The sequence below is a fragment of the Neomonachus schauinslandi genome, chromosome 10 (genome assembly GCF_002201575.2).
Source record: "Neomonachus schauinslandi chromosome 10, ASM220157v2, whole genome shotgun sequence".
Classification (NCBI taxonomy): Eukaryota; Metazoa; Chordata; class Mammalia; order Carnivora; family Phocidae; genus Neomonachus; species Neomonachus schauinslandi.
In genome coordinates this window covers 124,155,545-124,182,143 of record NC_058412.1, presented here as the reverse complement: position 1 = coordinate 124,182,143, position 26,599 = coordinate 124,155,545, and the positions used below count along the sequence as shown (strand labels likewise).

The window sequence follows — 26,599 nt, the reverse complement described above, 5'->3', positions numbered from 1 at the left end:
TTATTTACTTATCTGCCCAGCTGCTTAAGGCGTTTGAGTTTGTCACCCCACTAGGCATGCTGGTTTAATGTGAGTCACCAGGAAAGATTTGTTGAGCACCTGTTATGTGGCAAGCCTTGTATTGGCCATGGCTCTGGTACTGACTAAAAAGTCTCCAAGGTGCTTTTTCTAGAAGAAAATAATAATAATAATAACAGAACACCCTCACCAGCAGTGCTTTGCCTTTGTATTGATTTGTCTCCTCCTTTGCCTTCACATATGTTCTCGTTTTGTCATCAGTATCCTGCAGCCTGGAGGGTAGGGGGTTTTTTTATGCTGGGAAATGTGGTTACAGTGTTTTTGCAACTTCTTCAAGTTCACACAGCTGGAATTCTGCTTACTCTGTGTCAGAAATTGTGCTTCCATGATTAACATAGATTATCTCACTTAATATTCATAACCACTTTAGAGAGTAGGGTTGATTCTAATCCCCATTTTACAGATATGGAAATTGTTAGAGCTGGAATCCAAATCCAGGTCTGGCCCACTCCAGAACAAAAGCTCCTAACCATTAAGTGACACTGGCTCACCAAAAGGTCAAGGTAGGAAGAGAACCCAAAAACATCTAGTCTGACCCCCTCATGTAGATCAGGACAAGAGGGTTAGAGAGGCTCGTGGTCATGGTGAATCTGGGCAGTCGGGTCTCCTGTGTTGCAGAGAGGGAACTAACCCAGGCATGGGGGACCAAGACCTTCTTTTGTCCCCAACTGGTGGTGTGGCCTTGCCAGCTTCTCTGGACCTCAGTTCTCTTATTTATAAAATGAGAGGGCTTGGCCTGATTTTACAACGAGAACAGTGCTGTTTTGTTATAGTCGGTATTGAAAGAGTTGGGCCCAAAGCCCGGGCCTTCAGCCCTAACCCAGGACTCTTCTCAGCTCACCACGCCCCCTCCCCCCACAAGCCCTGCCACCCTGTTGCAGCCACAGTGGTCTGTTGAAGGGGAACAGTTTCTTAAAGTTCATCAGTATTTTCCATCTCAGTGTCTGTTTCACTTCCAAAACCTGAGGCAAGCAGTCTGTAAATACTGAGCCCTTCTAAATCTGTCGATTATTATAGTTAGGGATTTGTAAAGTTCTAGGCAATGGACAGTCCTCTCTAGTGTTTTTTATTCTTGTTGAAAGGCTGTTAGGTCTCAGGACATCCTGGAGGGTATTTTTATTTATTTTATTTATTTATGTATTTATTTTTAGAGAGGGAGAGGGGGAGAGAGAATCTTAAGCAGGCTCCACGCCCAGTGCAGAGCCCAAGGCGGGGTTCAATCTCACAACCCTGAGATCATGACTGGAGCTGACATTAAGAGCCACCCAGGTGCCCCATGGAGGGTACTTTTAGTGTGGAATTCTGCAGGTGCTGCAGTGTGCCAGGCATTGTGCTGCAAGCTTTGGGGAAGGGCGGCGGGTAGGAGACCCAGGCTGGATGCGTCCCTGCTCTCGGATGGCTAACAGTCCTGTTGCCTGTGGCTCTCAGCCCTGACCACCGTTAGGATCACTTGGGTGGGGAAGGGGTTCGGTGGCGTGGGGTTAGCATTGATGGTGCACAACCAGAGTTGAGAACCACTGGTCTAGAATCTGCTTCTCAGGCTTGACCGTGCGTGTGAACCCCTGGGGGTCTTGTTAGAAGGCAGATTCTGATTGAGTGGGTGATCCTCCATGACTGCTGGCTCCCGGGCGCTGCCGATGTGTTTGTGTGCAGCTCACACTTTACTAGCAGGGGAGGAGGCCGCACATAGAGAATTACAAGTCAGTGGGACTATGAAACTTTGTATAAAAGACTGGGAGCGCAGAGGAGGGTGCAGTTAATTCTGCCTGAGGTGTGGAGATGAGGAAAGCCACACCCATGAGTGATTGTGTGAGCTGGGCCTTGAAGGATGAGTAGAAGTTTGCCAGTTGGCTAAGGGGGAAGGCATAACGGCTCAAGCGAAAGCTCAGACTCAGAAGAGCATGATGTTTGAGGGAACAAGATGGCCTGGTGCGACATACTAGCATCTCCACGGGAGAGTCTGGCAGGCAGTTCCACCCTGAAGAGCCACTGAGTGGAACTGGGGTCAGCCTAGTGCTCTGCTAGGGAGTTTAAACTCTGATCTCCACGTATAGGAAGCCTGTAGAGGGTTTCTGTGCAGGGTAAGAGGAGACCTAGGTGATCCTTAGGGTAGGTGTTCAGGGGAAGAAGCCCGAGCAGTTACCCAGTTCTCATACCCTTCCTCGCTGTGCTTTGGCCCAAGTTAGTGGCTTTTGGGTGAGTCTGGTGTTCAGCAAATTTCTACAAAGAGAAACGTTAGCCGCTATTGGCATGTGACGGGCCCTGGGCGTTTCGAGCAGTGTGTGGCAGAAACTGAAGCTCTGTCAACCCACTTCGCCCGCTCTGGACCCGAGAGCTCATCCTCATCTAGCGGTCCGAACTCAGGGAAGTTGAGTCACTCCGCAGATGAGAAGATTTCAGAGGGAGAAGCCTCTAGTGAGATTGCGGTTTCAATTAGAAAGAGGGTGTGACCTCTAGTTCCCTTCCTGGTATGGTGGACTCTGTTGCAGGAAACGTAAACCAGACTCACCCACACCGTCCCCCCACTGAATCAAAAGCAAAAGAAGAGAACAAAAAAGCACACATCAATCCTTATCCTTAAAAGAGTAGGAAGGAGGGGGGAGGGAGGATGGGGAGCTGGAAACTGGGAATCTTCATTCTGAATTCCTTACTGGTGGGAAGGGATCCTCTTTCACTTCCTTCCTTCAGATGGGCTGTGTCACCCTGCCCTCAGAATCCAGCTCTTTGGAGCAGTCACTGCATGGGTGATGATAAAGCTCCACGGGGCCTTTTTTCACGGTGTTGATTTCATAAGCACGCCTTCCAGAGGCCACTCCGGGAATGCTCCATTGGAGACACCGAGGTTACTATTTCTCTCATTTCCCTAGCTTTGCCTTTGAAACCGTGCACTTTCATTCTCCTGCCTTACAGAATTACCTTCCTCAGATCAAATGTGTGCCTCTCTCCTGTTTGTGGCATGGTGAGTTTTCCCAGCCAGCTTGATGTCTGCAACACTTGCTTTAAAGGGGGTGGGAGGTGAGGGGTGGCGAGCGGTCTCATCTGGAAGAGGGGTATCACTTCTTTGCCCCTTGGGCCTGGATGTAAACCACAGCTCCCTTATCCCGGCTGTTTGCTGTTGAACTCAAGAGCACCACTGAGCGCCGAGCAAGAGGCTATTTATAACCCCAAGAGTTTTGCAATGTTATTGAATTGCTTCGACCTAATTTCCACTTCCTTTCTAAAATGAAAATGAAGAGTAAGCAAGCAAGTACTGAAGGAGTTCCCCACAAGGAGACCCCTTCATTCAGGAATGTGCTCGGGAGAACATGACCGATCCTACTCTCCTGTCCCCTGCCCCCTCTACTGAGAGAAAAGCAGAGGGATACTCACCCCTTTCTTTTCGGTGGAGTCAATCAAGGGCACTAAACCTGGTTTTCCGGTGAGACGCGTTCTTATGTCGGAGATGACAACCAGACTCTTGACAGTGGAAATACTGTGTAACTGGAAGGTGGTGGGATGTGCAGGGAACACCAAATTCACGCCAGTCCCTTTCCATTCAGAGGCAACCCTGGTTCATAGGAGTTGAAGAAGTCAGAGGTGATGGATTTGCGCAGACACTGGTGCTTACTGAGCCATAACTGCGTGCCAGGTGCTGGGCTAGGTTAGTGGGCGACAAGGGTACCTTCCTTGGAGGAAGAGCTAGTGAGGAAGAGAGATGCATAAATACTTCACTGTGCTTTGGCTCCAAGTTAGTGGCTTTTGGGTGAGTCTGGTGTTCAGCAAATTTCTACAAAAAGAAACGTTATTATACAGCATCAGCTGTATAATAATAATAATACCTATAACGGAGTAGGACAAGAGCCCTCATAGAGGTCTGAACAGAATGCTGTGAGAACACAGTGGCCCCATCCTATTTCATTTTGCTAGAGAAAGGTGGGGACAGCTCAGAGTGGTAGAGAGGAAGTGACATCTGACCTGGGCTTTGATGTTTGAATAGGAGCTCTTTTGACAGTCCAAGGAAGGAAGAGGACATGCAGGGGGACAGAAGAAATGAAAGAACATGGCCTGCCTCATAGAAACAGCAAGCAGTCTGGGAAGATCTGGCTAGATGGAGAAGAACTGAATAGCACGTGAGGAAGTGTGGATCTCCTCTAGACAGTGGGGGAACCACTCCCTGTTGGACCAGGGAGCTCTTGTTATGCAGGTCCCTTTCCTTCAGAGTGCTTTAGCTTCAGGTACAGCAAACCAGAATCCTCCAGGCACCTGCTGCGGGCCACAGACAGATCTACCTGCTGCTCACATGGCTTTCAAACAACACCAAACTACCCGGAATCTAATTATTATTATTAGCTGTGTGATGCTGAGCATGGTCCTTAATTTCTCTGTGCTTTGCATTGTCTTATCTGTTAAATGGGCATAAAAATATGCCACCTAGTGTTACTGTGTGGATTAAATGAATCAATATATGTAAAGTCCTTAGAAAAGGACCTTAGCACTATGTAATAGTTAGCTAATGTCATCAGCATCAAAGAAGTATTATGTAGAGGGAAAAGAACAAACTTTGAAGTCATACAACTCAACAAATCCAGTTCTGATCTGATTTCTTTCTTTTTTGTGGGGGGAGGGGAGGTGTGGGAAAGAGCCCTGTGGAAGACAAGCTTCTCAACCCTTCTGAACTTCAGTTGTCTCATCTGTAAAGTGGGGATGATTTTCAGGGTTCCTTGAGCATCAGCTGTAGTAATGCTATAGAAGTGAGTGATCAGGGGTGCCTGGGTGGCTCAGTCGTTTTAAGCGTCTGCCTTCGGCTCAGGTCATGATCCTGGGGTCCTGGGATCGAGCCCCGCATCAGGCTCCCTGCTCAGCAGGAAGCCTGCTTCTCCCTCTCATATTCCCCCTGCTTGTGTTCCCTCTCTCGCTGTCTCTCTCTCTCTCTCTCTGTCAAATAAATAAATAAAATCTTTAAAAAAAAAAAGAAGTGAGTGATCAGGGGCGCCTGGGTGTCCCATTGGGTTAAGCGACCGACTCTTGATTTCAGCTCAGGTCGTAATCTCAGGGTCATGGAATGAGCCCCCCATCAGGCTCTGCGCTCAGTGGGGAGTCTGCTTGTCCCTCTCCTTCTGCTCCTCCCCTTTTCCCCCCTCCCCGTAAAATAAATGAATAAATAAGTAAATAAATAAAATCTAAAAAAAAAGAGTGATCAACTGTAAAGAGGCTATCCATTACTATTATATACAACATGATTACTAAAAGGTCACTTAGATAATTAATCTGTTTTAAACACACCAGACTTATCTAAGTGGGTTTTACTCTTTACTAATTGAGCTCATGTTAAGTAAGGGCCTACTCACTGTCATTACCCTTGGCCTGTTTTGCTGCTGCCTGTGTGGGCCCCCATATCAGAGTTCCTTCAAAGCTTGGGGTCAAACTTAGTCTTGGGCCTTTTCATTGCAGTGAACAGAAAAGCAGACTAGTTCCATTTAAAGGAGGTTTTTTTGGGGCAGGATCCAGGGAAATTTCAGGCACCTCAAGTGTAGGAGTTGGAGCCATGGAATCTGGGAAGGCTTTTCCATCTCTTTTTGGGACTTTGTGGTTTCTGGTTTCTGGCCTCCACTTATCTACACATTTATGGATTCTTCCTGCAGAACAGCTTCCTCTGGAAGACTCTTGGTTTTTGCTTCTTGGTATCTTTGGCTTGCTGGTGGCTTTGGCTTGCCAAGGTACCTGCTCTGAGGCTGACTATGACCTTTCTGCCCCAGGGCCCCTTGCCATCCAACTTCCTTAACCTGTGTTTTTAAATTTAAGAGAAAGAATTGGATTCGTCCAGCTGAGGTTGAGCGTTCACCTCGGTCCCACCAGCTGGGGCAGGGTTGGGGAGAGTGTCATGCAATACAAACGGAGAGCCTGCCCTGTGTGAGAAAGGGCAGAGTTGCTGAGAATGGGGGCTCATAGTATCTCTTGAATAGTCTCGGTGGTTGCAAATCTCCATGCTTTAAAATGACTATGAATTTTTGAAACAGCCAAGAATCACTCAGGGCGAAATTTAATAAAGAGACAGTCAACCTAGGAAATGCCAAGTGGGGTCAGAGTAAAGTGGAACAGCCAAATAATGAGCTTTAGCTTCGTTGTCTCCAAAGACAGTATCCAGAAAGGAGTTCTAACAAATAACAGTTGTTTCTTAGCAGCACCATCGGAAATAAGGGCGTGGTTTCTTTGGGTGTAGACTTTGAAATGGGCAATCTTCATTTGGATTTGTAAGTTCTGCTTTAGAATCATGGACTTTAGACTTAGGATGCACTCTACACGTGCTTTAGTTCAACACTCACATCCCACAGTAGAGACTTGGGTGAAAGGGACACGTCCACATTGCCCAGACACCTAGGGATGGGACTGTGACTGGGTCCTGAGTCCGTCGGGTCCAAATCCAGTTGCTTCTTCAGCAGGACAATCATCCCAGCTCCTTCTCTTGCACCTGCACCACCTACTTGTTGCAAAGAGAAGAAATAAATGAGAAATGGTCTAAGAAGCCATCCTGTGCACTTCCGTGTATATAAAGTGCAAAAACAGGCAACACTCATGTATGGCGAGAGAAGTCAGAAAGGAGTTGCTTCTTGGAGGGCTGGAAGCTGGGGGATTGACTGGAAGGAGGTAGGAGGGAATTTTTCAGGGTGATGAAAATGTTCAAAGTCTTGTTTCGGGTGGTGGTTACAGAGAGATGTGTGTATTTCTATTCTATATATACACACGTACATGAGCTCTGTGTGTTTCGTATGTAAATTATGTCTCAGTTTTAAAAAATGATCTCACAACTGTACGGTCATACCTCCTAATTATGGCACATTTACCGGTAAGGATAAGGATGCTGCCCTAGGCATCCAGAGAGTCACGGTCCCACCCCTGCTTTGCCATGTTACCTTTCAACCAGGAGGTATTCTAATGGGAACAGTCCATTGTGTGTCTAGGCCCAGGAACATCACATGCGGGAGATTCTGCTTGGAGCTGCAGACATTGCAGAAGCTTTAGGGACCATCAGCCTAGCCCCCTGCAACCCTTTTAGGCTTGATTTAGTTCCAACGAACAGAAATTCAGGCTAGCTCGGAGGGGAGGGGAAGAGCACCGACCAAAGTCGGCTCCAAGTTCTGTCCCCTTTCCTACCTATTAGCTGGTTGAACTGGGGCCCTTTTAACCCACCTCTGAGCTCCAGCTGTGTCATTTCAGAGGTAATAGTCTGGTTCCGTCTACTTCCTGAGGCTGCTGGGAAGGCTCAGCAGAATCAGTGAAAGCCCTCGGAAAACCATCTGTGCATTGTCACGTGCTGGAAATGCTATTGACACTTGCCTTCTGGGGCAGCCCACCCTGATCGGGAAATGGTCATGGAAGCTTTCCTCTCACGGAGACTCGTGGGTGTGTAGGGGAAGGGACTTTTACCCCTTTCACCAGATGGGTCTATGTTCACGGGGCTGTGAGAACTGACATCTGTGTCTGGGCCTAAAAGTTGATAGCACACACGAATAGCAGCTTAGCAACGGCTCTGCTGCGAGTTCAGGAGAGCCAGGCGGTCTCCATTAGCGAAGTGTGAAGTGCGGAGTGAGCGGCTGAGCCTGGCGGAGGCCGGAGAAGGTCTTTTGCATTAAGAGAGCGGCCTCTCCTGAACCTGTAGGCAAGGAACGTAAATATACATGGAAATAATCCATCAGTCGAGTGACTTGCCTTCATCAGACCTTGGAGAGAGGATGCTTTAGCTGCTGCTTGGAATACCGCTAAGCTAGCAGAGTTGCCTAGGAAACCGGTCACATGGGCCCATCTTCCAGACCTGTTCAAAATGATTTATTTTCCTTTATTTTGGAGACAAATGGGGGAGGGGGGTTAGAGGTACTTCCGAAGCCTCGTCCTCCTATAGAGGGGCCTTTGTGTGAGGCAGTCCTCACCTCCCTGCGTTTGAGCTCCAGCAGCCCTTGCCCTTGGCAGTAGGGACTAAAATAGCATTTCCTGTCCCAGTTCTCTTCCCCATTTTCTGAACTCTGCGTCATCCCACACAGAGGAGGCCCCACATTGTGTCCTTTGAAGGGGAAGGAGTGGAGCAGTAACTAGGGAGGAGGCGAGAGAGCATGTGGCCGGGCCCTGCTGACACTGGCATCCTCCTCGGATGGCTGCGGAACACAAGTGGGCTGGCTCCTCAGCCAACCACTCAACCAAGCAAAGGCTCTGCCTATTCTTATCTGTCTCTGAGCATATGCTTCTCCCTCCCAAGGTCCCCAAGCAGGAATTTGCAGTAAATTCATTCTTCTACCACACAGTGCTCCTGACCCTTAGACCGAAGTGTCGTGTTGGCAGATCTTGCTACTGGCTGATCTGCCGTTGATGGATAGGTTTGTCCCACTTCCACTTGCTGACTTAATCTAAAAGAGACAAAAAGCCCAAGGAGAGGGTCTGAGTGTGATATAGAAAAATTCCAACCAAGTAGTTCCATATGTTACTTTGGACACTGTCTTCTGATTCTCAAAAATATCTGATGAGTGAAAAATGAAGGCAAACTCTCTGACTCTTTCCTTCTCTCTGATTCTTTCTCTCCAGGCGGCTGTGTCTGTGTGTGTTTCTTGGGGAAGTAGGGCCCATTGGGAACAATGCCACCGCCATCAGACATTGTCAAAGTAGCCATTGAGTGGCCAGGTGCTAATGCTCAGCTCCTTGAAATCGACCAGGTGAGCTCCTGAAAGGAGAAGCAGAAGCAGCGATGCAGGACCGGGGAGCTGGGAAGTGCACGGCAAGGGGTGTCTTCAGGGGTGGGGGCCTTTGGCATCAGGAGTAAGAGCCAGCAACAGGAAGGTCAAGGCCTGTCCCGCCCCATGGAAGGTCAGTCCCCCGGCTTGGGAGAGGCTTTCTCTCCCAACAGAAGCTATCAGGGAGGCAGGCCCCAGGTTGATCCTCCTTGGCAGCCCCTCTGGCATGAGTAGCATGTGGTTGCAGGTGAAGGATCTCTCTCTCCCCCACTCTCTCTCTCTCTCCCTCTCTCTCTCCCTCTCTCTCTGTCTTTCAGAAACGGCCTCTGGCATCCATCATCAAGGAAGTTTGTGATGGGTAAGTAGAAAGTGCCCTCGTTCTGGACAACGGTAGGCTAACAACTACAGGAACACTGCCCCACCTTGAGAGGAATCTCCAGTTAGTTGAGTCCCGGGAATGGAGCTTTTGTGGATCATTGTCTTACAAAGGAAGTAGGCTGAGGAGGATGTCCCTAAGACCTCATAGAAATCCTTCTTTTTCCTATAAGCCCAGGAATGCCCTGCCTGAGGCTGAATTGTGCGGACCGCTGCACCAGTCTGTACCCAAGGCTGGGCAAGTTGTCTTGTCAGCATCTTAGCCTGAAGCTTTGGGTCTCCCCCATCCTCCAGATAGGCCGCCCAACCCCTGAGGCGACTCTGCTGGAAATGATGAATACATCTACAGCTTTTTGCCAGGCCCAGTGAGAGGGCCAGACGTCTGTACTGTGTGTTTCTTCCACAGGTGGTCGTTGCCGAACCCAGAGTATTACACCCTCCGTTACGCAGATGGCCCCCAGCTCTACATCACCGAACAGGTGAGTGCGGGAGTGCAGGTCAGCGTGGGAGCGCAGGTCAGCTCGGGAGCGGCAGAGGAGGTGGCCCTAGGAGGTGGCGCTGCCGGGGCTGCCAGCCTTGCTGATATGCGGGCAGCTTCTGTTTACAGGGGAGGGGCTGCCTCCCAGGCGGGTTGGGGTGCACCAGCCCTGCCTCCTCTAGTGGCTGGAAAACCGTGCCTTCTACCTCCTGAGGGCCAGGGGCACATGGAGGGGGTCTGAGAAGTTCTTGGGCAAGACGCATGCAGAAGGAGGCCTGACCTAAGAGGCTTGGTTACAACTACTATAAATGACAGCAAGTTCTCGTCAATTCAGCTGGCTTGCACAATTTTAATATTGTATCTTAGTCTTTTTTCTCTTTGTTACCCAGACACGCAGTGACATTAAGAATGGGACCATCTTACAGCTGGCTATCTCCCCGGTAGGTATCCGGCTGTCATCAGCAGTAAATTTATTTAACACATATAGGAGCACCCACCATGGGCCAGACCCTCTTCTAGAAACCAAGACTACAGAGCTTAAAAAGTCAATCTTTGAGGTGCCCCTGGCTGGCTCGGTCAGTGGAGCATCTGACTCTTGCTCTCGGGGTTGTGAGCTTGAGCCCCACGTTGGGTATAGAGATTATTTAAAAAAAAAAAAAAAAGTCAATCTTTGCTCTCATAACCTTGTGAGGAGGAAACAAAGGCCTCTCTCAAGCATCTTGACAGAAAATTGCTTAGGGAGCTGTGGGGACTCAGAAAAGGGGCTGCCTGGCTCAGCCTGAGGATTCCCAGAAAACCTTCCCATAGAAGGGAACGCTTAGCACAGATGTTGAAGGATAAGCAAGAGTTAGCTGGAGAGAGAAGAAAATGGAAAGTATACCAAGCAGAGAGATGTGCTTTGTGTGGGGGAGGTGGGGCCTGTAGCAACCAGTAGGGAGCCAGACCTGGAAGGGTCCCGGATGGCCTGCTCTTGGGTTTGGACTTGATTCAGAAGGGAATGTGGGGACATTGAAAGATTTTAAGCAGGAAGGTACATTATGTTTAGATTTATATTTTAGGAAGATCACTGTAGTGACAATGTGGAAGATCGGCTAAAAAAAGAAGGTTGGTGGTAGGAGGAATCTTTAAGAAGCTAATGAGAAATGTTAACAGCCCATGAAGTGAAGGCAAGTGACAGTGGAGACGAGGGGACGGGCATGAGAGATATTTAGAGGTAAACCTGGGGATGTGGTGATATCCTGGATGTGGAAGGAAAGAGAAGACGCCCTGATTCCTGCCAGTGGTCCTGAAAGGTAACTAAGGAAGCGACCAGAAGGGCAGAGAGAAAACCAGAAGACCCGAGGGGGGAGGGAGGGGGCAGGGAATGTGAGGATAGAGGAAAGCGTGGTCTGCAGTGAGCAGAGATCGAGTGGACTGAGAGCAGAAAAGCTGTTCACTGATCCGGGAAGTCCATGGTCCCCGGTGACCTCTGTGAAGACAGTTCTCGTGCTGTGATGAATGACAGCCAGGCTACAGCGGTGGCAGAGTGAGGTCCCCGACTTCACCGCACTATCAGGAGGCTTGGTTATTAAAGGAAGTAGACCGCAGAAGGCAGGAACTCGGGGACGTGGAGCCAAAAAGATAATGCTTTTTAAAAAGAGGTAAAACATTCCTGGGTTACAAAAATCAAAAAGTTTGACAAAGATACAGCGGAAGGTCTCCCTCGCACTCCCATCCCTCACCTACCCAGTTCCCCGCCTCCTCTGACCCTTCCTAGCTGCTAACTTCTGTTGCAGTTTCTTATGTGTCTTTGAAAACAAGTTAAGATGGAAGAGAGGAAGGTTGATGGTGCAGGAAAGGGGGTGATGAATGGAATAGGACCTCACTGGGTCAGGACAGGGGGAACCCAAAGCCCGGATGGAGGGATTTTTGACCACTCAGTCCCCAAGGAGGATGGTCGATGTGGGGGTCACTTAGGTGTAGAAGGGCTGCCAGCAAATTAAGGGCGTGATGGCCCCTGTTTTCTTGGCGAGGCAGGAGACTGGTCCATCTGAGCAGAAGGGTGGTGTGCAGTAATAACAGCTAACAGTTCCAGAACGAGCGCTCCGCATACAATGTATCATCTCATCTTGACAGACCCCCGAAGAGATGGGTACCCTCGATAGCCCTGTTTTGCAGATGAGCAAACAGAGACTCAGGTTAAGAGACTTGCCGCTTGTCCCACGGATAAAAACGTGGCCGAGCCGCCTCTTGAACCCGGGGCTGGCTGACTCCAGGCCGGTATCCTCCACCCCCCCACCGTCAGCTCTGCAGCTTGATGTGACCCTCTGGGAGCTGCTTTCGTAGGTGTGCCGCAGCATTTTACGGACCTCCTGTGCAGGGTAGCTGACTTGCCCAGGAGTCCATCTCTCTGGAGTAGGGGACAGTGGCCCGGAAACGCTGTCTCAGGAGGAGCCTTAACGTTTGGAGTTAGAAGTTTCTAAGTGTGGTGCAGACCAGTGCCCTTCAAATTGTTCTATCCTGTGACCTGTCCTCGCGGCATGCCTTTTCTCCATGGTGGGGAGCCTGGAGGATTTCTGTGCCGTCCCGAGCCCTGTCTCTGTGATAATAAAAGAGGAGAGGCAGATGGGGGAGAGGGGCGACCGGGCCTGACTCCTCGGTCAGCGGCAGGAGCCGGGCTGCAGTCACTTGCTGAGCACTGTAAGAAAAAATAAAGACCGCAGCAGCATTTTGCTCTCAAGGCTCTTCCGTTCCAGCTGAGAATATTAATTAACAGACAAAAAATAGAGAATGACGACTTGCGGGTCAGTCGCTTGCGGGGGCCCTGACTGCAAAGCCAGGAAGTTCAGCAAGAGGAAGGGCCGGTGGACTCTAGGGGAGGGCTTGTGGCTAGGGCTTGCAGAAAGGAAGCAAGGCATTCTGTTGGGAGAAGTTCGTGTGCTAGGAGAAGGCTTGGTCGCCAGCCATCACTTTGAAAAAGCTGTTTTGAAAGCTCCCGGCTCCTCGGTGTCCTTAAAATTTCCCCAGGACTGTCAGTTTGAGGAACAATGATAGAGGCTTTCAGAGAAAGTTACAAAAAAAACTTGTCAGGCTTATCCCATTTTGAGATTGAAAGGGACTTTAAAGGTGATCAGCAGATTAAATCCTCCCCCCAATGCAAGAATCCCTTGTGTAGCATCTTTGACAGCTGGTTGTCCAGATTCTCCTTGGTTGCTTTTAGTGACTGAGAGCTCATTACGTCAAGAGACAACCTGGTCTACTGTCTGATGGCTTAAATTAATAGAAAACTCCCCTCTGTTGAGCCAATATCTGTGTCTCTGTGACTTGCCAGAGGTGGTGAACTGTTGTCTCCCTGGTCTCTTTTGTAGTCCTTCAGTGGGAAGTTTTTGTAATCCATAGAGCAGAGTGCCTATATACACAGCTCCAGATCGGTCTTGGCATACTGGTAACTCCCTGAGTGATCCAATAAGCATTTATTAAGCCAACTCCTAGACAGCATGAACTAGTTCTGCCTCGGGCTTGGATGTCCACAGAAAAGCCTTTATGAGCTACTTACTCACAGAGCAGTAACCTGCCGCAAGGAGCAGACAGCATACATCTTGTCCCTGGTCTCATAGTCCCGGGCCGCACGCCAGCTGATGGAGAGGACCCAGTCGTCCAACATGGAGACCCGGCTGGATGCCATGAAGGAGCTGGCCAAGCTCTCTGCTGATGTGACCTTCGCCACTGAGTTCATCAACATGGATGGCATCATTGTGCTGACACGGCTTGTGGAAAGTGGAACCAAGCTCTTGTCCCAGTGAGTATAACTGAGCTCCTATTGGGGGGTTTCAGAGACCGACTTCACTCAGCAGGGCATCCTTTTCTCATCTCCACTGAGTCACTTGAATTTACTGAACACCTTCTGCATACAGAGCAGTGAGCCAAGTACTGGGCTCTGCCCAGAGGGATTCGCTATTGTGGTCCTGAATCTTGTACTACAGGTGGTCTTCACAGATGCCAAGCGGTAGTAAAATCAGGGGGTACAGAAGTCAGGTCATGAAAGATCTGTTAATTTATGGGAAATGATTGGCCTGGTGGAAGCTAGTGAGCAGACTGTCCAGAATTGACCAGAATAGGCATCTGTCTATTCTTAACCCCCGCCCCTGCTTCCTCCCTTTCCAGTCACCGCCCCACTCCACACACGCACATGTGCGCGCGTGTGTGCGCATGCACACACACACACACACAGGCTTTCTCTGTGCTCACCATAGGTTCGCCATCTCCCTACCGTCCATTTTCACAAGGAGGACGAGCTCCAGGACTTTGCGTAGGTCACAGACATCTCTGATTCTCCAGTGCTAAGATGAGTGTGGCGGGACAGCATGCCCGTGGTCAGCCGTGAATGAACAGCTATTTAGTTAGCCGTCTAGGCCTGTGGTGGCTTTCTGTCCCTCTCAGGTGGCACAGACGGAGGCAGAAATCTTCTTTTCAGCTGATGGACCAAGCTATTGAAATTTGCAGCCAAACCAGGCACCTAATCATGAGTGTTTGTTTTAATTTTCGGATTTTGCAGCAGCACAGACATCCTGAAGCCTTCAGCAGCCATCAGAGACTTCTGCCGTCTCCAGGGGGTGTAGCATTAGGCTGGCCTTGGTTTCCTCCTCTTTAAAATGGGGATGCTGCTTACACCGCAGTGCTGTCACGGGGAGTGTTGTTAACGGGTCTGACCCTGCCTTGCCAAGAGCACCGTGCAGCTGTGTAAAGGGTGGTGTGTAGAAAGAGGAGGGACACAGGAGAGAAGGCATTGGAATCCCCATTCTCCATCAGCACTGCAGCCAGTGTGTTGCACCCATTGTCGTCTTGCCCTCGCCACGACCCTGTGATCTTCATGCTGTGAGATTAACTCAGTTTTACAGAGATGGAATTTGAAGTTTGAAAAGATAAAATTTGCACAGTTAGTAAATAGTTGAACAGGAATTGCGCCCCTGTCCGAAGTTAGTACTCTTTGTCCTGCACTGCTGCCTCTTGGCCTTGAACATGGGCGGTAAGCTCCCTTGGGTACCCCTGCCAAGTGTTGGGATTGTAAAGGTCTGATACCGTTCTTGGTTTTGGGAAACGAATGAGTGCGCATGTTCCCCTGTGGTGAAGTGATGTGGGGAAGGAAAGCCAATCCCCTGGCAGCTCTTTTTTCCCAGAGATGGTTACCTGGACAGAGTCTGCTGCACACCTGGCCAGGTGTGCATGCAGGAGCTTACTCACAGCTGTGCTGACCGTCCCTGGCGCTTTTGCTGAAATCCGTCCCTGTCACGGCTGCCGCCACACCTGTGTCCCCCGGCTCTGAATCTTTGTCCAATTTTGTGTGTGTTTTGCCTATGTCTCAGCTACAGTGAGATGCTGGCATTCACCTTGACTGCCTTCTTAGAGCTCATGGACCACGGCATTGTCTCCTGGGACATGGTTTCAATCACCTTCATTAAGCAGGTGAGGCCTCCAGCATTCCATCGTCCTCCTCCTCCCTCTATGGCCGGTTGTCCTGTCGGTTTATGGAGAAATGCATGCAAGACAGCCGTTCTGCTGAGGGTCGGCTTTCTATGCCCAAGGCCCGATTTTTCATCCACACGCTCGGGTCTTCCTGGGGCTCCTGAAAGAGTTGCTTCCCTGTTCTCTCAGGGCCTGCTCTAAGAAGATGGAAACGGGCTCTGGGAACTGGGTGTATGTGGCCCAAGTGGGATGGGATTGTCAGTGAGACTTGGGATGACACCAGCTGGGCCACCAGTGGCAGCCCTGAGCTTCTGAACTGCTTCCTGAGCGCTCCCTTCTCTTTGGCTATACATGTTCATTTTCTCCGCCTTAGATTTCTAAGTCTGCCTTCTGTTGACAGATCTGCAAAGCAGCCTGTTTGGATCATCAGATCGAACTCGGCGGGTGGGAGGGGATACTTCTACTTTAGCCTTCCTTTCTTCTATAGGAAGGGGAGGTGTCAATTCTCAAAATTGGACTAAAGCCAATGAGTCATGTATCCACCGACCTAGAATCACACCTGTCGTTGGCTTGGGACATTGGGAACTTCCTGATGCTGGAGATATTTAGGCAAAAGTGAAATGACCATGTGTCAGGGACATTATAATGGGGGTTGAGAATAATGGGGAGTTATTAGATTACAAGACTTTGAGGCCTTCCTGCCTCCCGAGTCTTTGCTGTCCTGTGTGCACGTAGGGGCAGAACGTGTGTCAGGAGAAGGGTACATGGAGATAAAAGGAGATCCCAGTTTCAGGAAGATCCTCTGCTTTCTACACTTAGTGTTTTCATGCCTCAACCCTTATTTTGAAAACAAAGGATTGAGCCCTTAGGTTTTGAGGAAACACAGTTGGCTTGGATCATTTGTCATTTGACAAATGGAGTTGCCCATGCCTAGGGAAATCCTGGCATATCGGCCAGGGTGGCCATAAACCAGATACCACTGTCCACATGGGGACAGCTGCCCCCGTGTGGGCCGCACACCTGGGAGGAGAGCCTTCGTGGGCCAACATCAGAAACCCAAGCCGTCCAGCACTCTTGGGCCGTGGGCTTCCTGACTGACCGGCCCTCGCTGGCTATAGATTGCAGGGTACGTGAGCCAGCCCATGGTGGACGTGTCCATCCTTCAGAGGTCCTTGGCCATCCTGGAGAGCATGGTCTTGAACAGCCAGAGTCTGTACCAGAAGATCGCGGAGGAAATCACCGTGGGACAGCTCATCTCTCACCTCCAGGTGTGAGTAAGAGACCCTGCCCCAGCCTCCCTCTCACCTCTCATCCTCTGGCCATCTCCCAGGCCTCCTCCTTTGCTTGTGTTCCACACCGCTGGGCTGCTCGTTCACTCATTCATCAGCACATCCACACTGCTGCTGGGACGCTCCCAGGATTTGGACCCGATCATGTCATGCTCCTGCTAAAATGCTCCGTGGTGCTCCTCGTCCCTCAGGATGAAGCTGAGTGCTCCCAGGCTTTCTGTCCCACCACATGCTGGCAGAATTAGATGCTCTCTCCTCTCTGGGCCAAATAGTCTCTCTTTGTACCTATGACAATGATATAAATCCTTTATTTTTGTTACCTGTCTCCCATTTTAAATTTTGAACTCTCTGGGAAGAAGGACCAATCCTTTGTGGATCCCCTGCTTTGATTTAAGTAGAAGTCAATTAGTGTTTGTTCAGCGAACATTTAGCCAACGAGAGGTATGCTGTAGGGGGTAACAAAAAATATCTCATAGGGCATGAGTTCAGGCTACCGTCAGATCCCGGCTCTCCTGCACACTGACCAGGTCTCTGCCTTCAGCAAGTGACCTGGTCTCGCCTGGTCTCGGTTTCCTCCTTTCTAGACTGGGGTTAGTCCTCCCCACTACTCAGACTTGTGAGGATCAAAGGAGATAAAAGATCTTGCATCGTGGCCAGCACAGGATAGGTATTCATTTCAGGACTTGTTTGCTTTTCTTTGTTTTCTAAGAAGCTTAGCACAGGGGTGCCTGGGTGGCTCGGTCGGTTAAGCGTCTTACTCTTGATCTCAGCTCAGGTTTTGATCTCATGAGTTCAAGCCCTGCATTGGGCTCTACGCTGGGTGCGGAGCCTACTTAAAAATAAATAAATAAAGGGCGCCTGGGTGGCTCAGTTGGTTAAGCGACTGCCTTCGGCTCAGGTCATGATCCTGGAGTCCCGGGATCGAGTCCCGCATCGGGCTCCCTGCTCGGCAGGGAGTCTGCTTCTCCCTCTGACCCTCCCCCTCTCATGTGCTCTCTCTCATTCTCTCTCAAATAAATAAATAAAATCTTTAAAAAAAAAAAATAAATAAATAAATAAATAAATATAAATAAAAGTGGAAAAAAAAAAAACCAAAAAACCTAAGAAGCTTAACACATCCTAAAACATTTTACCAGACAGTAAAACCAGAAGACCGATGAACCCTTTGGAGCACTGTTCCTCTCCTCTCCATTCTTTTCACTTCACTTTAAGCCCTCTAATACAATTTGAGGGGCCTGGACTCCCCCAAACAACATGGTGATACTGTTGACTCCTTTCTGAGTCTTGCTCCCTTTTAGCAAATCGACGTGGGCAGATGCCAACAAATGCCCTGTCAGTTCCCAGCTTTACCCTCAGCTCTGCTCCCAACCTGTACCCCCCGCCCCCAACTAATCCAAGTAATAAGAAAGCACAATTTGCAGTTCTGATGTCTCCTTGTCACTTCTAAGGAATTCTGCAGTCTCTGTTTTCATATCCCAAAGCCAAAAAGGTTGTTTGAAGTGAAGGGAACTTTATAAACTCCAGATGGAGAGTTCTGATTTTCCTGACATCAGACTTTTCTCTATTTCTTCATTTCTGAATCGGGAATGACCCAGCTGTGTCCCCCAAGGATGACAGAGGAGCATGGCATTTCTTAGGGGTCGGTCTGTGACTATTTTCAGCCTGTAGCTGTTACTAGACATTATGTTCTCTGCTGTTTGGGCTGGGACACTGAGTACCTTCCATGAGACCTCCAGGATGCCCCCCACCTGACCAGGAAGTCTGCCGGCCACCGAGTGTACCGCCAGTGTGGCAGGTGGAGACATCTTGCCAAGTGCTAGGATTATAAGATTCCACAGAATGGTTGTAGTTAAGTTTGTTTTAAAATGAAACAAGTTTGTAGTCGAAGACTTTGAAAATACAGAAAAGCACAAAGAGTAAATCCTTTGCCCATTTCCCCACCTCCAGACAGAACCACTGTCACATTAAACTGACTGCCCTGCTAGTCGTTTTTTCCGTGCATACTTTTAACAGAACCGAGAGCTTACTCTACATACTCTGTGTACCTTGGCTTTTTTCACTGAGTAATAGCTCTTGAACATTTCCCCACGTTAAAGATTTTTCTAAAAGGGTAGTTCTACATCTTTTTTGTATCCCATATGCCTTTGAAAATCCAGTAACAGTTATAGACTCTCACTTCCTTGGAGAAAATAACATAGAGTCAACCAACTGCGTGGAATAATTTTTGCACTGTTTCTAGGCTTTACAGACACTCCAAACCCATCCCCAAATCCGGGGTGAAGAACCTTTACAACGTGATTTTTAATGATGACTTAGGACTTTAATGTGTATAAACAGAGTTCTGATTGTGGACATTTGGATTATTTACCGTTCTGTTCTTTCTTTTCTTTTTCTTTTTTTTTTTTTTTTTTTTGACAGTAGTTGAATGAAACGCTTTGCCAATACATCTTGCCCAGCTCCCTGATTACTGTCTTTGGATAAATTGCTATTAGTAGAGTTGCCAGGTCACGGAGTATGCCCACTTTTAAGGCTTTTGAGATGTCACCCTGGATGATTGTTTGATTACCATCTGTGAACGACTGTTGCAGATGCAGCTGAGTGTCCTCTCGCTGGTCAGTGTTCTAATCGCCCTCTGCCTTCTTTCTCCACTGGCACAGCTCCAACCAGGAGATTCAGACCTACGCCATTGCACTGATTAACGCGCTTTTCCTGAAGGCTCCTGAGGACAAGCGACAGGTCTGTGGCTGCCTTTTCAAACTTTTCATCCGGGCTCTTCCAGGAGAAGAATTGTCTCCCACGCACCCTCTGTTGTGCAGACAGCCCTTACACGGCCATTTCCCCAAGAGTCCTTCCTCCCGCCCCTCTGTGTCAGGGGCCCTCAGAGCGGCCTTGCTGAGGAAGGCCTGGGAGGCCCAGGTCTCAGGTCAGAGCATGGCCTGCAGACTTTTTCCTCCGAAGGGCCCAAGAGTAAATATCTTTTGCTCTGTGGGCTCATGGCCTGTGTGGCAGCCAGTCAACTTTGTCATTATAGCATGAAGAGCCTCTGACAATAGGTAAACAAGTGGGGGTGGCTGTCTTCCAAAAAGACCTCGTATACACAGCTAGACGACAAGCCCAGGCTGGTCTTCGTTGCCAACCCAGGCTAGAGGATCGAGAAGGGAGAGGACCCTCTCGGCATCACCGTCCAGTCCAAGGAAAGTGGGACAAATGAGATCCTTACTTAAGGAAGCCAGAGTGAGGGGACTTGGCACGAAGTTTGATGTATAAAGATCCTCAGATTTGAAGCTGCTTTCTTCCCCGGCCCGTTAGCTGTGCGGCACGATGCACGCAGCTCTGCTCTGAGGCCCGGTGTCCTCTCCTGTGAAACGGAAGTAGCAGCCTATGCCCCTGGTACTGCACAGGGGTGTCATGAGGAAAAGCCCCCTGTTTTACGAGTGAGGAAACCAGGAATAGGCCGGGCCAGGGAACAAGCAGGGACCTGAGCCCAGGGCTCGTAGGCTTAAGTGCTTTTCCAGGCTGGGCAGGTTCTTTAACCTCTCGGGTCTCTAATGAATGAGTCAGGTTAGATGATCTCTAAGGGCCCTTCCAACTCTGACACTCTAGATATCTCTGGTTAAAAAGCCCAAGTGGCATACAAAAGAAAGACTATTAGATTCTCTGTCCATACCATGGGCCCTGGAAGTTGAAATTCATGTTGTGGGATCATGAACCAAGCTCTTGGTGGCTTCCCGTGGGAGGACCAGGAGCATCTATGGTTCTGTGTGTCCTTGTCTTTCTTGGATGGCTTTGTTCTGTTAATCTCTCCCTTCCTAGTCCTGTTTTGAATGTAAGCTGACAGCTCATTCTTCCATCTGCTTCTCTCTGTGCTTTTTGCTTTCTGCCGGCAGGACAAGCACCTTAACCCTCTAGACCTGCCTGTCACTGTAAGTAGCACCGCCGTGTGGAAAGGGCCCCAGCTCTCTTCCAGGTGGGGAGGTCAGAGCTGGGCGAGAACCTCTTGTTCTGACCGAGGGGTTCACGGAACTCCAAGACCCAGGGAAAGGTTGTGTGCTGTAAATCTCATTCATCAGAACACTCGGAACATTCTGGAGACTAGTGTTACATCCAGGATTAAGGAGACGTCTGCCCCAGGGACTGCTGCTCAATCTTTCCTTTGTAACCTGTCTCTACATAAGTTCGTGGTTCAGCCAGGGGAGATCAGATTCAGAAACAGCCTGAGACTTTCATGTAGATGATACCACGGATACATCGCCTTCCAGCTTGGTATGGCAAAGAGTAAAGATAAATCCATGTTGCTTTGGATGCGTACTAGACCATAGGAATTTGAAAAAGTCTAGACACTTGTCAGGAGGGAATTTGCATGCTTGTTTCTTGGTTGGAGCTTTAGAAGTCGGCTTTCCGAGGCTATGAAAGAGGATGAGTGCTTTCCCCCAGCACTGCAGAGAAGCTTCTGGTCTAAGGCCATTATATTCTAGCAGTAGGCCAATGTCAATTACCCACTTTGTAAGTTGTCCACAGCGAGATTTAATCTCAAGCCAACCTATAGCTACCAAAGAAGTTTCTAGGCCACCTTCCTCCTCTGCCAGCTCAGCATGTGCTCAGGGGATGCAAAGTAAAACTTAATGTTCCTGGCAGCATCAGCCATTTGGAATATGGCTAGAGATGTAGAAGGGAGAGGGAAAGGCCTTTTAGCTCTGAGAAAAATGAGAGTGCTCACAGATACTGCTCCATGGGAGAGGTGGGACAGCTCCCTCAGGCCCACTGATTTAGAATTATCCATAAAATTAAATTAAGGCAGCAGTTTAGAAAGTGAAGTCATACTAATTAATGTGGTAAGAAGCAATGGCCGAGATTGGCAGGAGGAGACAGAAGAATTATGAAAAGCTGTCAGAAAGATTAAAAGCACAGGAACCTTGGGACCATTTTGTTGAGGGAAAAACAGCCGCACATTTCGAAGGTCCTCGGGGTGGCAGAGTGGCAGAACGTACCGCTCTTCTGGGGAAGCCAAGTCCTCGGCAGTGATGAAGTTGTAATTATTGTCGTCCCTTCAAAAATAAAGAAATGTCTATCATATATTTTTAGAGAATTTGTGTAAGAACAATCAAAACAAGGTCCTGAAAGGACCCTTGAAGCTTCGCTCCCTGGAAGACTCCTTTATGTAGGATCCTTTATTTCCTGAGGGTGCTAAATAAATAAAGTGTTACTGTCAAAATCTGAACGAAATACAATAAAAACACTGACCCTATTAGGAAAAATTACCCAAAAGCACCAACATGCTGTTCTCCAAACCAGTCAGAAGTGAATCACGGCTACTTACTGTGGCAGAGTGTGGCGCTGGGGGGCCCCGGAGGGGGCACTGGGGCCAAAGCCCTGTCCTTGGGTTGGAGGAGGCCCTTCCAGCCTTGGGGGTGGGTGTCTGCCTGGAACGGTGCATGGGAACCATCTCGCTGCTCTGTGCTCCGTACGCATTGTCCGTTGCCCGGCATCCTTGTGACTCGACTGTCTCGTCCTGAAGTGGTCTTTGTTCCCCTTGGAAGATGATGTGGTTGACTGTGCCATTGGGGAGGGATGCCCTATCTGAGTCAATTTGCCCTCCCAGAAAAAAAGCATGTGGGAATTTTTCAGAGTATAAAATATGTTTGATGGTCTGTGGGGTTTTTTTTTTTCCATTTGCCCACTTTTTATTTGAAAGGAGAGGGGCGCCTGGGTGGCTCAGTTGGTTAAGCGACTGCCTTCGGCTCAGGTCATGATCCTGGAGTCCCGGGATCGAGTCCCGCATCGGGCTCCCTGCTCTGCGGGGAGTCTGCTTCTCCCTCTCCCACTCCCTGTTTGTGTTCCCTCTCTCGCTGTGTCTTTCTCTGTCAAATAAACAAATAAAATCTTTAAAAAAAAAAAAAAAAAGAAAGGAGAAAAAATTTCAGAGAAAAAGCCCCAGAGCCATGATATCACTTGATAGTGACTATCAACTTGATAGTTGTCACAGCTGGGTGCCTGCCACCTTGCCTTACATTTGCTTGTTTTTCTCAACAGGATATGGCCAATGCGTTTGCACAGAAGCACCTTCGGTCCATAATCCTGAATGTAAGTTCCCAGAACAAGCTGTATTTTGTTACTGGTGATAGCAATTATTACTGTTACTGTAGTTGTATTATTATTATTGAAATTACTGTTGCGTGGGGAGGGCGCTCAAAGGGAACCTACCAACAGATAGGTGCTAATAAACCCTTGTTAAGCTGGAATGCTTTTTCTCGTAATCCTCTGTCAACAGAGCTGTTTCTAGGAGGCCCTCCCACCAGGAATCCCGGAGCCTCTGAGGAGCTACGAAGGCCAGCCAGCTGTGCTGTTTGTTGCCCTGCGGCTCCAACAGTTTTTATTCAGAAGGAATGTGTTAAAATAGGCCCCAAAGGGGAAAGTAATTCGTTCAGCTAACACCAGTCAGACCTGAGTTGTGTGGGGCACGAGTAGGGAGGAATAAGACAGTGTGTTTGCTCTCAAAGATATTCTGGTTCCCTGGGACGGCGCCAGAATACCGTGTGCTCAGTGCTTCCATAGAGCTTCACGGTGTGAGGGATGGAGGGGTAGCAGGTGTCTGGAAGCCTCTAGAGGAGTGAGGGCAGGTGAGGCTGTGGCTTCCTCAGCAGACCGAGAAGGGGTGTGTGACTGGGCGAGGGTGGGTCAAGGAGCAGATGTGTGCCAGGGCTGGAGGCTGGAGCGCAGCAAAGACCAGGTCAAGTAGGGCCTTAGTCTCTCTCCCAAGCGCAGTTGAGGGGATTTCATAGGGATGGTGACATAACCAGGCTGGCATTTAGAAACTTCACGCTAGCAGGTGTGTGTTTCTTGGGGGTGTATGAGGGAGGAAAGTAGAGGGGGAGGTGGCGGGGAGGGAGGCCTCTGGGAAGAGGGCTGACTCCCTGTCCCCACGCGGGGATGTGGGTGGGAGAGAGTGGCTGGGGCGGGGTGGGGGGCAGGTAAGAGCTGGGGAAGAGAGCTGGGGATCTGGGTGAAAGGGAGGCCGTTTTATCAGTTGTCAAAACCAAGGGAAAACCAGGAGGCCACAGTGAAAGGAATAAAACGAGAAATGAGAAGTCAGGTGTGAAAGGCTTGGTAATTCTGAGCACGAACTTTAGAGTCACCAGCCTCCACTCTGCCATTAACCAATCTTTGATCTTGAGCAATTCACTTAACTTTGATTTGCTTTGATTTGCTCATCTGGATGTGAGGCCTGAATGAGCTCTTATATATACAGCGCTTAGCAGGGTGCCTGGCCCTTGGTAAGCACCCCGCTCACATCAGCAGTTCTTTTACTGTAAGCAGGAGACAAAGGTGGTAGAATTCAAGAAGTGAGCTCTGAGGACTTGCAAAGTCAAGCAACGGCCTGCTCTGAACACACAGAGCCCACCTCTTCACCTTGCAGAACCAGCTCCTGCCTACTGGCCGTTTCCCTGGTCAGAGCCCCACCGCCAGCCAGGCAGGAGGGTTGCGGGCAGGAGGGACGCGAGCAGACGCTTCGGCCCGCCGCCCGTGAGTCATGCAGAGCGCACAGGTCCCACGCATGCTTGTCCACATTCCTGAGCAGCCCTCTTAGGCACCGTCCTCTGCATGTGTGGGAGGGGGGACCCTTCTAAGGGAAATGTAATGAATTTCGAGGCTTATTATTTACCTCAATGGGATTAGTTCCACTCATTTCTGGACAAACCTTGGAACAAGCGAAGATTCTACTATAGAAGACAATTCAGGGTCAGGACTCAGGACTTAAATGGTTTGCTCCGAAATGGTTAATGCGTGCTCACTGAAGTCCCAGCAGTTCACAGTCAAGCCAAAGAGTACAGGCCTTGAATCCCTTAGCACTCAAGTAGGACTTGAGCTAAAAGCTCTGCAGCCGTGACTTCTCAGACGGGCTGAGTGATTACCTCCCCGCTGTGATGTCTCTAAGTTTGAGAAAGGGGGATTCAAGTGAACAAAAACCATATCACATTAACTGGGGTGGTTCTCAAAGTGGTTTGATGAATTATGGAGAGAGGAGAGGAGGAAGGAAGGGTAGGGAGGCATCGGAGTGGCAGAGGGAGGGGGCACAGAGAAAGAAAGAGGCTCAGAGGGAGGCAAAACGAGGTGTGGAGGGGGCCCTGAGGAGACCCCGCAGCGAGAGGCTGGGGGTGGGGTGGCTTGCTAGGGCGGGGGGAGCGGAGAGCGGCAGACAGACACCATGTGGAGGAGGTGAGGGCCTTAGCACACACTGGTGAGGGGTTAGGAGCAGCACTGCCCGTGGAACCTTCTGCAGCATGGAGGTGCCGTCCAGAATGGGAGCCACTGGCCATGTGTGGCTCCTGAGCACCTGAAATGTGTGTAGTGCAACGGGGGAGCTAAATTTGTAATTTTAAAAATTTCAGTTAAAATACCCACATGTGGCTTGTGGCTGCCGTATTAAGCTGTGCAGATCTAGAGAAATGAAGAACACTCTGGAGTCACATGTCGGGGAAAGGAAGTCTGAGCAGCGCCGTCAAGTGGAAATATAGCGCAAGCCACTTATTTCATTTTTTTTTTTTTCAAGGATTTTATTTATCTATTTGACAGAGAGAGAGAGACAGCGAGAGAGGGAACACAAGCAGGGGGAGTGGGAGAGGGAGAAGCAGGCTTCCCGCTGAGCAGGGAGCCCAATGTGGGGCTGGATCCCAGGACCCCGGGATCATGACCTGAGCCGAAGGCAGACGCTTAATGACTGAGCCACCCAGGCACCCCCACTTATTTCATTTTAAATGTTAGAGTAGCAACAGTAAAAAAGGAATATGGGAAATCAATTTCAATAATATATTTAATTTAACCCACTATATCCCAAATACTATGATTTCAATGCGTAATCAATAGAAAAAAATTGGTAATGACATATTTTACATTTTCTTTATTTTACACTAAGGCTCTGAGATCTGGCGTACATTTTACATTTGCGACATATCTCAGTTTGGACTAGCCACATTTTAGGTGTTCAGCAGCCCCATGTGGCTGGTGGCTACCAGATTGGGACTGCACAGGTCTAAAGACATTGATGTCAAGCCAGAGCAAACTTTAGAGTTACGGAGCTTTAGAGCAGTGCTGTCTGGAAGAACTTTCTGTGATAATGGAAATTGATGTAGGAAAGACGTTATTAGGATTCGAAGCCAACAGCCAAGAAAGAATTCTTGAGATGTCTTTCTTTGGTGCAAAAAGGTGATTTTATTACAGCATGGGGACCCATGGGCAGAAAGAACTGCATGGGGGTCATGAGGAGGGGCCCATTATATACTTTCAAGTCAGGAGGGAGTTAGGGATGTTGTAAGTCTCTGAGGAATTTTGGAAGCAAGGTTTCCAGGACCTTGAGGGGGCTAGCTATTGTTGGGAAAAGGTCATTTATTACTGTCTAATAAAACCTTAGTCATGAGACCCTTCAGATGTGTATTGGTGGGCCATATGCTTGGGGGATGATTGCCAACATGTATCTTGGGGGGGTTTAGAGATAAAGGAAGTTTCCAGAGGAATTCTTATATGTTAAAGTAGACTTACAGGATCCTGGGGGGGGGGGGTTGGCGGTCAGGCTAGGATTGCCTTTTGCCCTTAGCAAAGTATTAACATTGAAGCAGTTGAGTCCCTAGAGGAATGTCACTCTGCCTGTTTGAAGGACTTGTCAGTGGGCTCTGGGTAGTAAGGAAATTTAATAATTTTTCTTCTGCCTTTTTTTCCCCCACATCAGAAATGTTTTATATCTACTCTATCATTGGGTGGTAGTCACTGGTCACCTATACCTGTTGAGCTTAAAATCTAGCTAGTGTGACCAAAGACCTGAATTTTTAACTTCAGTGAATTCTAACATATGCCGAGTGGCTACCATATTGGACAGCACAGCTCCGGAGACATAGAGCTAGACTGAGTGAGAGAACATGAAGGACATGGAGGGAGTGTGTGTGGAAAACTGGGCAAGAGTCTCATTTGGGTGAGAAGAGACCAAGAACGATTCAAGATGGCGGGTAAGACAGAGAAAAAGCAAGAAATACGAGGGAGCAAGCCAGGAAGAGCAGCCATTGTGGGAGTGAGAGCAGGGCAATAGGAGGCAAGAACGTCGCCAGGCGTTGATCAACCCAAGGGACACAGGGAGAGGTAGCATGTGAGAAAAAGAGGTGGGGTATGAGGGAAGGGGGGAGCCTGAAGTGGGGTGGGCGTCAGAGGGACGGAGGTGAGAACTGAGAGGGCGTGGTGGGGGTCATGGAAAGAGA

At 49.2% G+C, this 26,599-nt stretch overlaps 1 protein-coding gene across 2 annotated transcripts in view; it reads left to right on the top strand.

Moving 5' to 3' along the window:
* Positions 1-7,933: 7,933 nt before the first annotated feature.
* ELMO2 (engulfment and cell motility 2) overlaps positions 7,934-26,599 on the top strand; it is a 28,593-nt gene continuing 9,927 nt past the window's right edge. Inside the window, exons 1-10 of one of the 2 annotated variants that reach the window (XM_044919001.1) lie at positions 7,934-8,423; positions 8,629-8,756; positions 9,092-9,132; positions 9,556-9,628; positions 10,017-10,067; positions 13,224-13,405; positions 14,970-15,069; positions 16,188-16,339; positions 19,016-19,094; positions 22,389-22,439. In XM_044919001.1, coding sequence (XP_044774936.1) covers positions 8,679-8,756; positions 9,092-9,132; positions 9,556-9,628; positions 10,017-10,067; positions 13,224-13,405; positions 14,970-15,069; positions 16,188-16,339; positions 19,016-19,094; positions 22,389-22,439 — 807 coding nt within the window. In that variant the 5' untranslated portion in view covers positions 7,934-8,423; positions 8,629-8,678. Of the gene's footprint in view, positions 8,424-8,628; positions 8,757-9,091; positions 9,133-9,555; positions 9,629-10,016; positions 10,068-13,223; positions 13,406-14,969; positions 15,070-16,187; positions 16,340-19,015; positions 19,095-20,245; positions 20,282-22,388; positions 22,440-26,599 lie in introns of those variants that run through there. The other variant, XM_044919002.1, reaches the window with a different exon arrangement.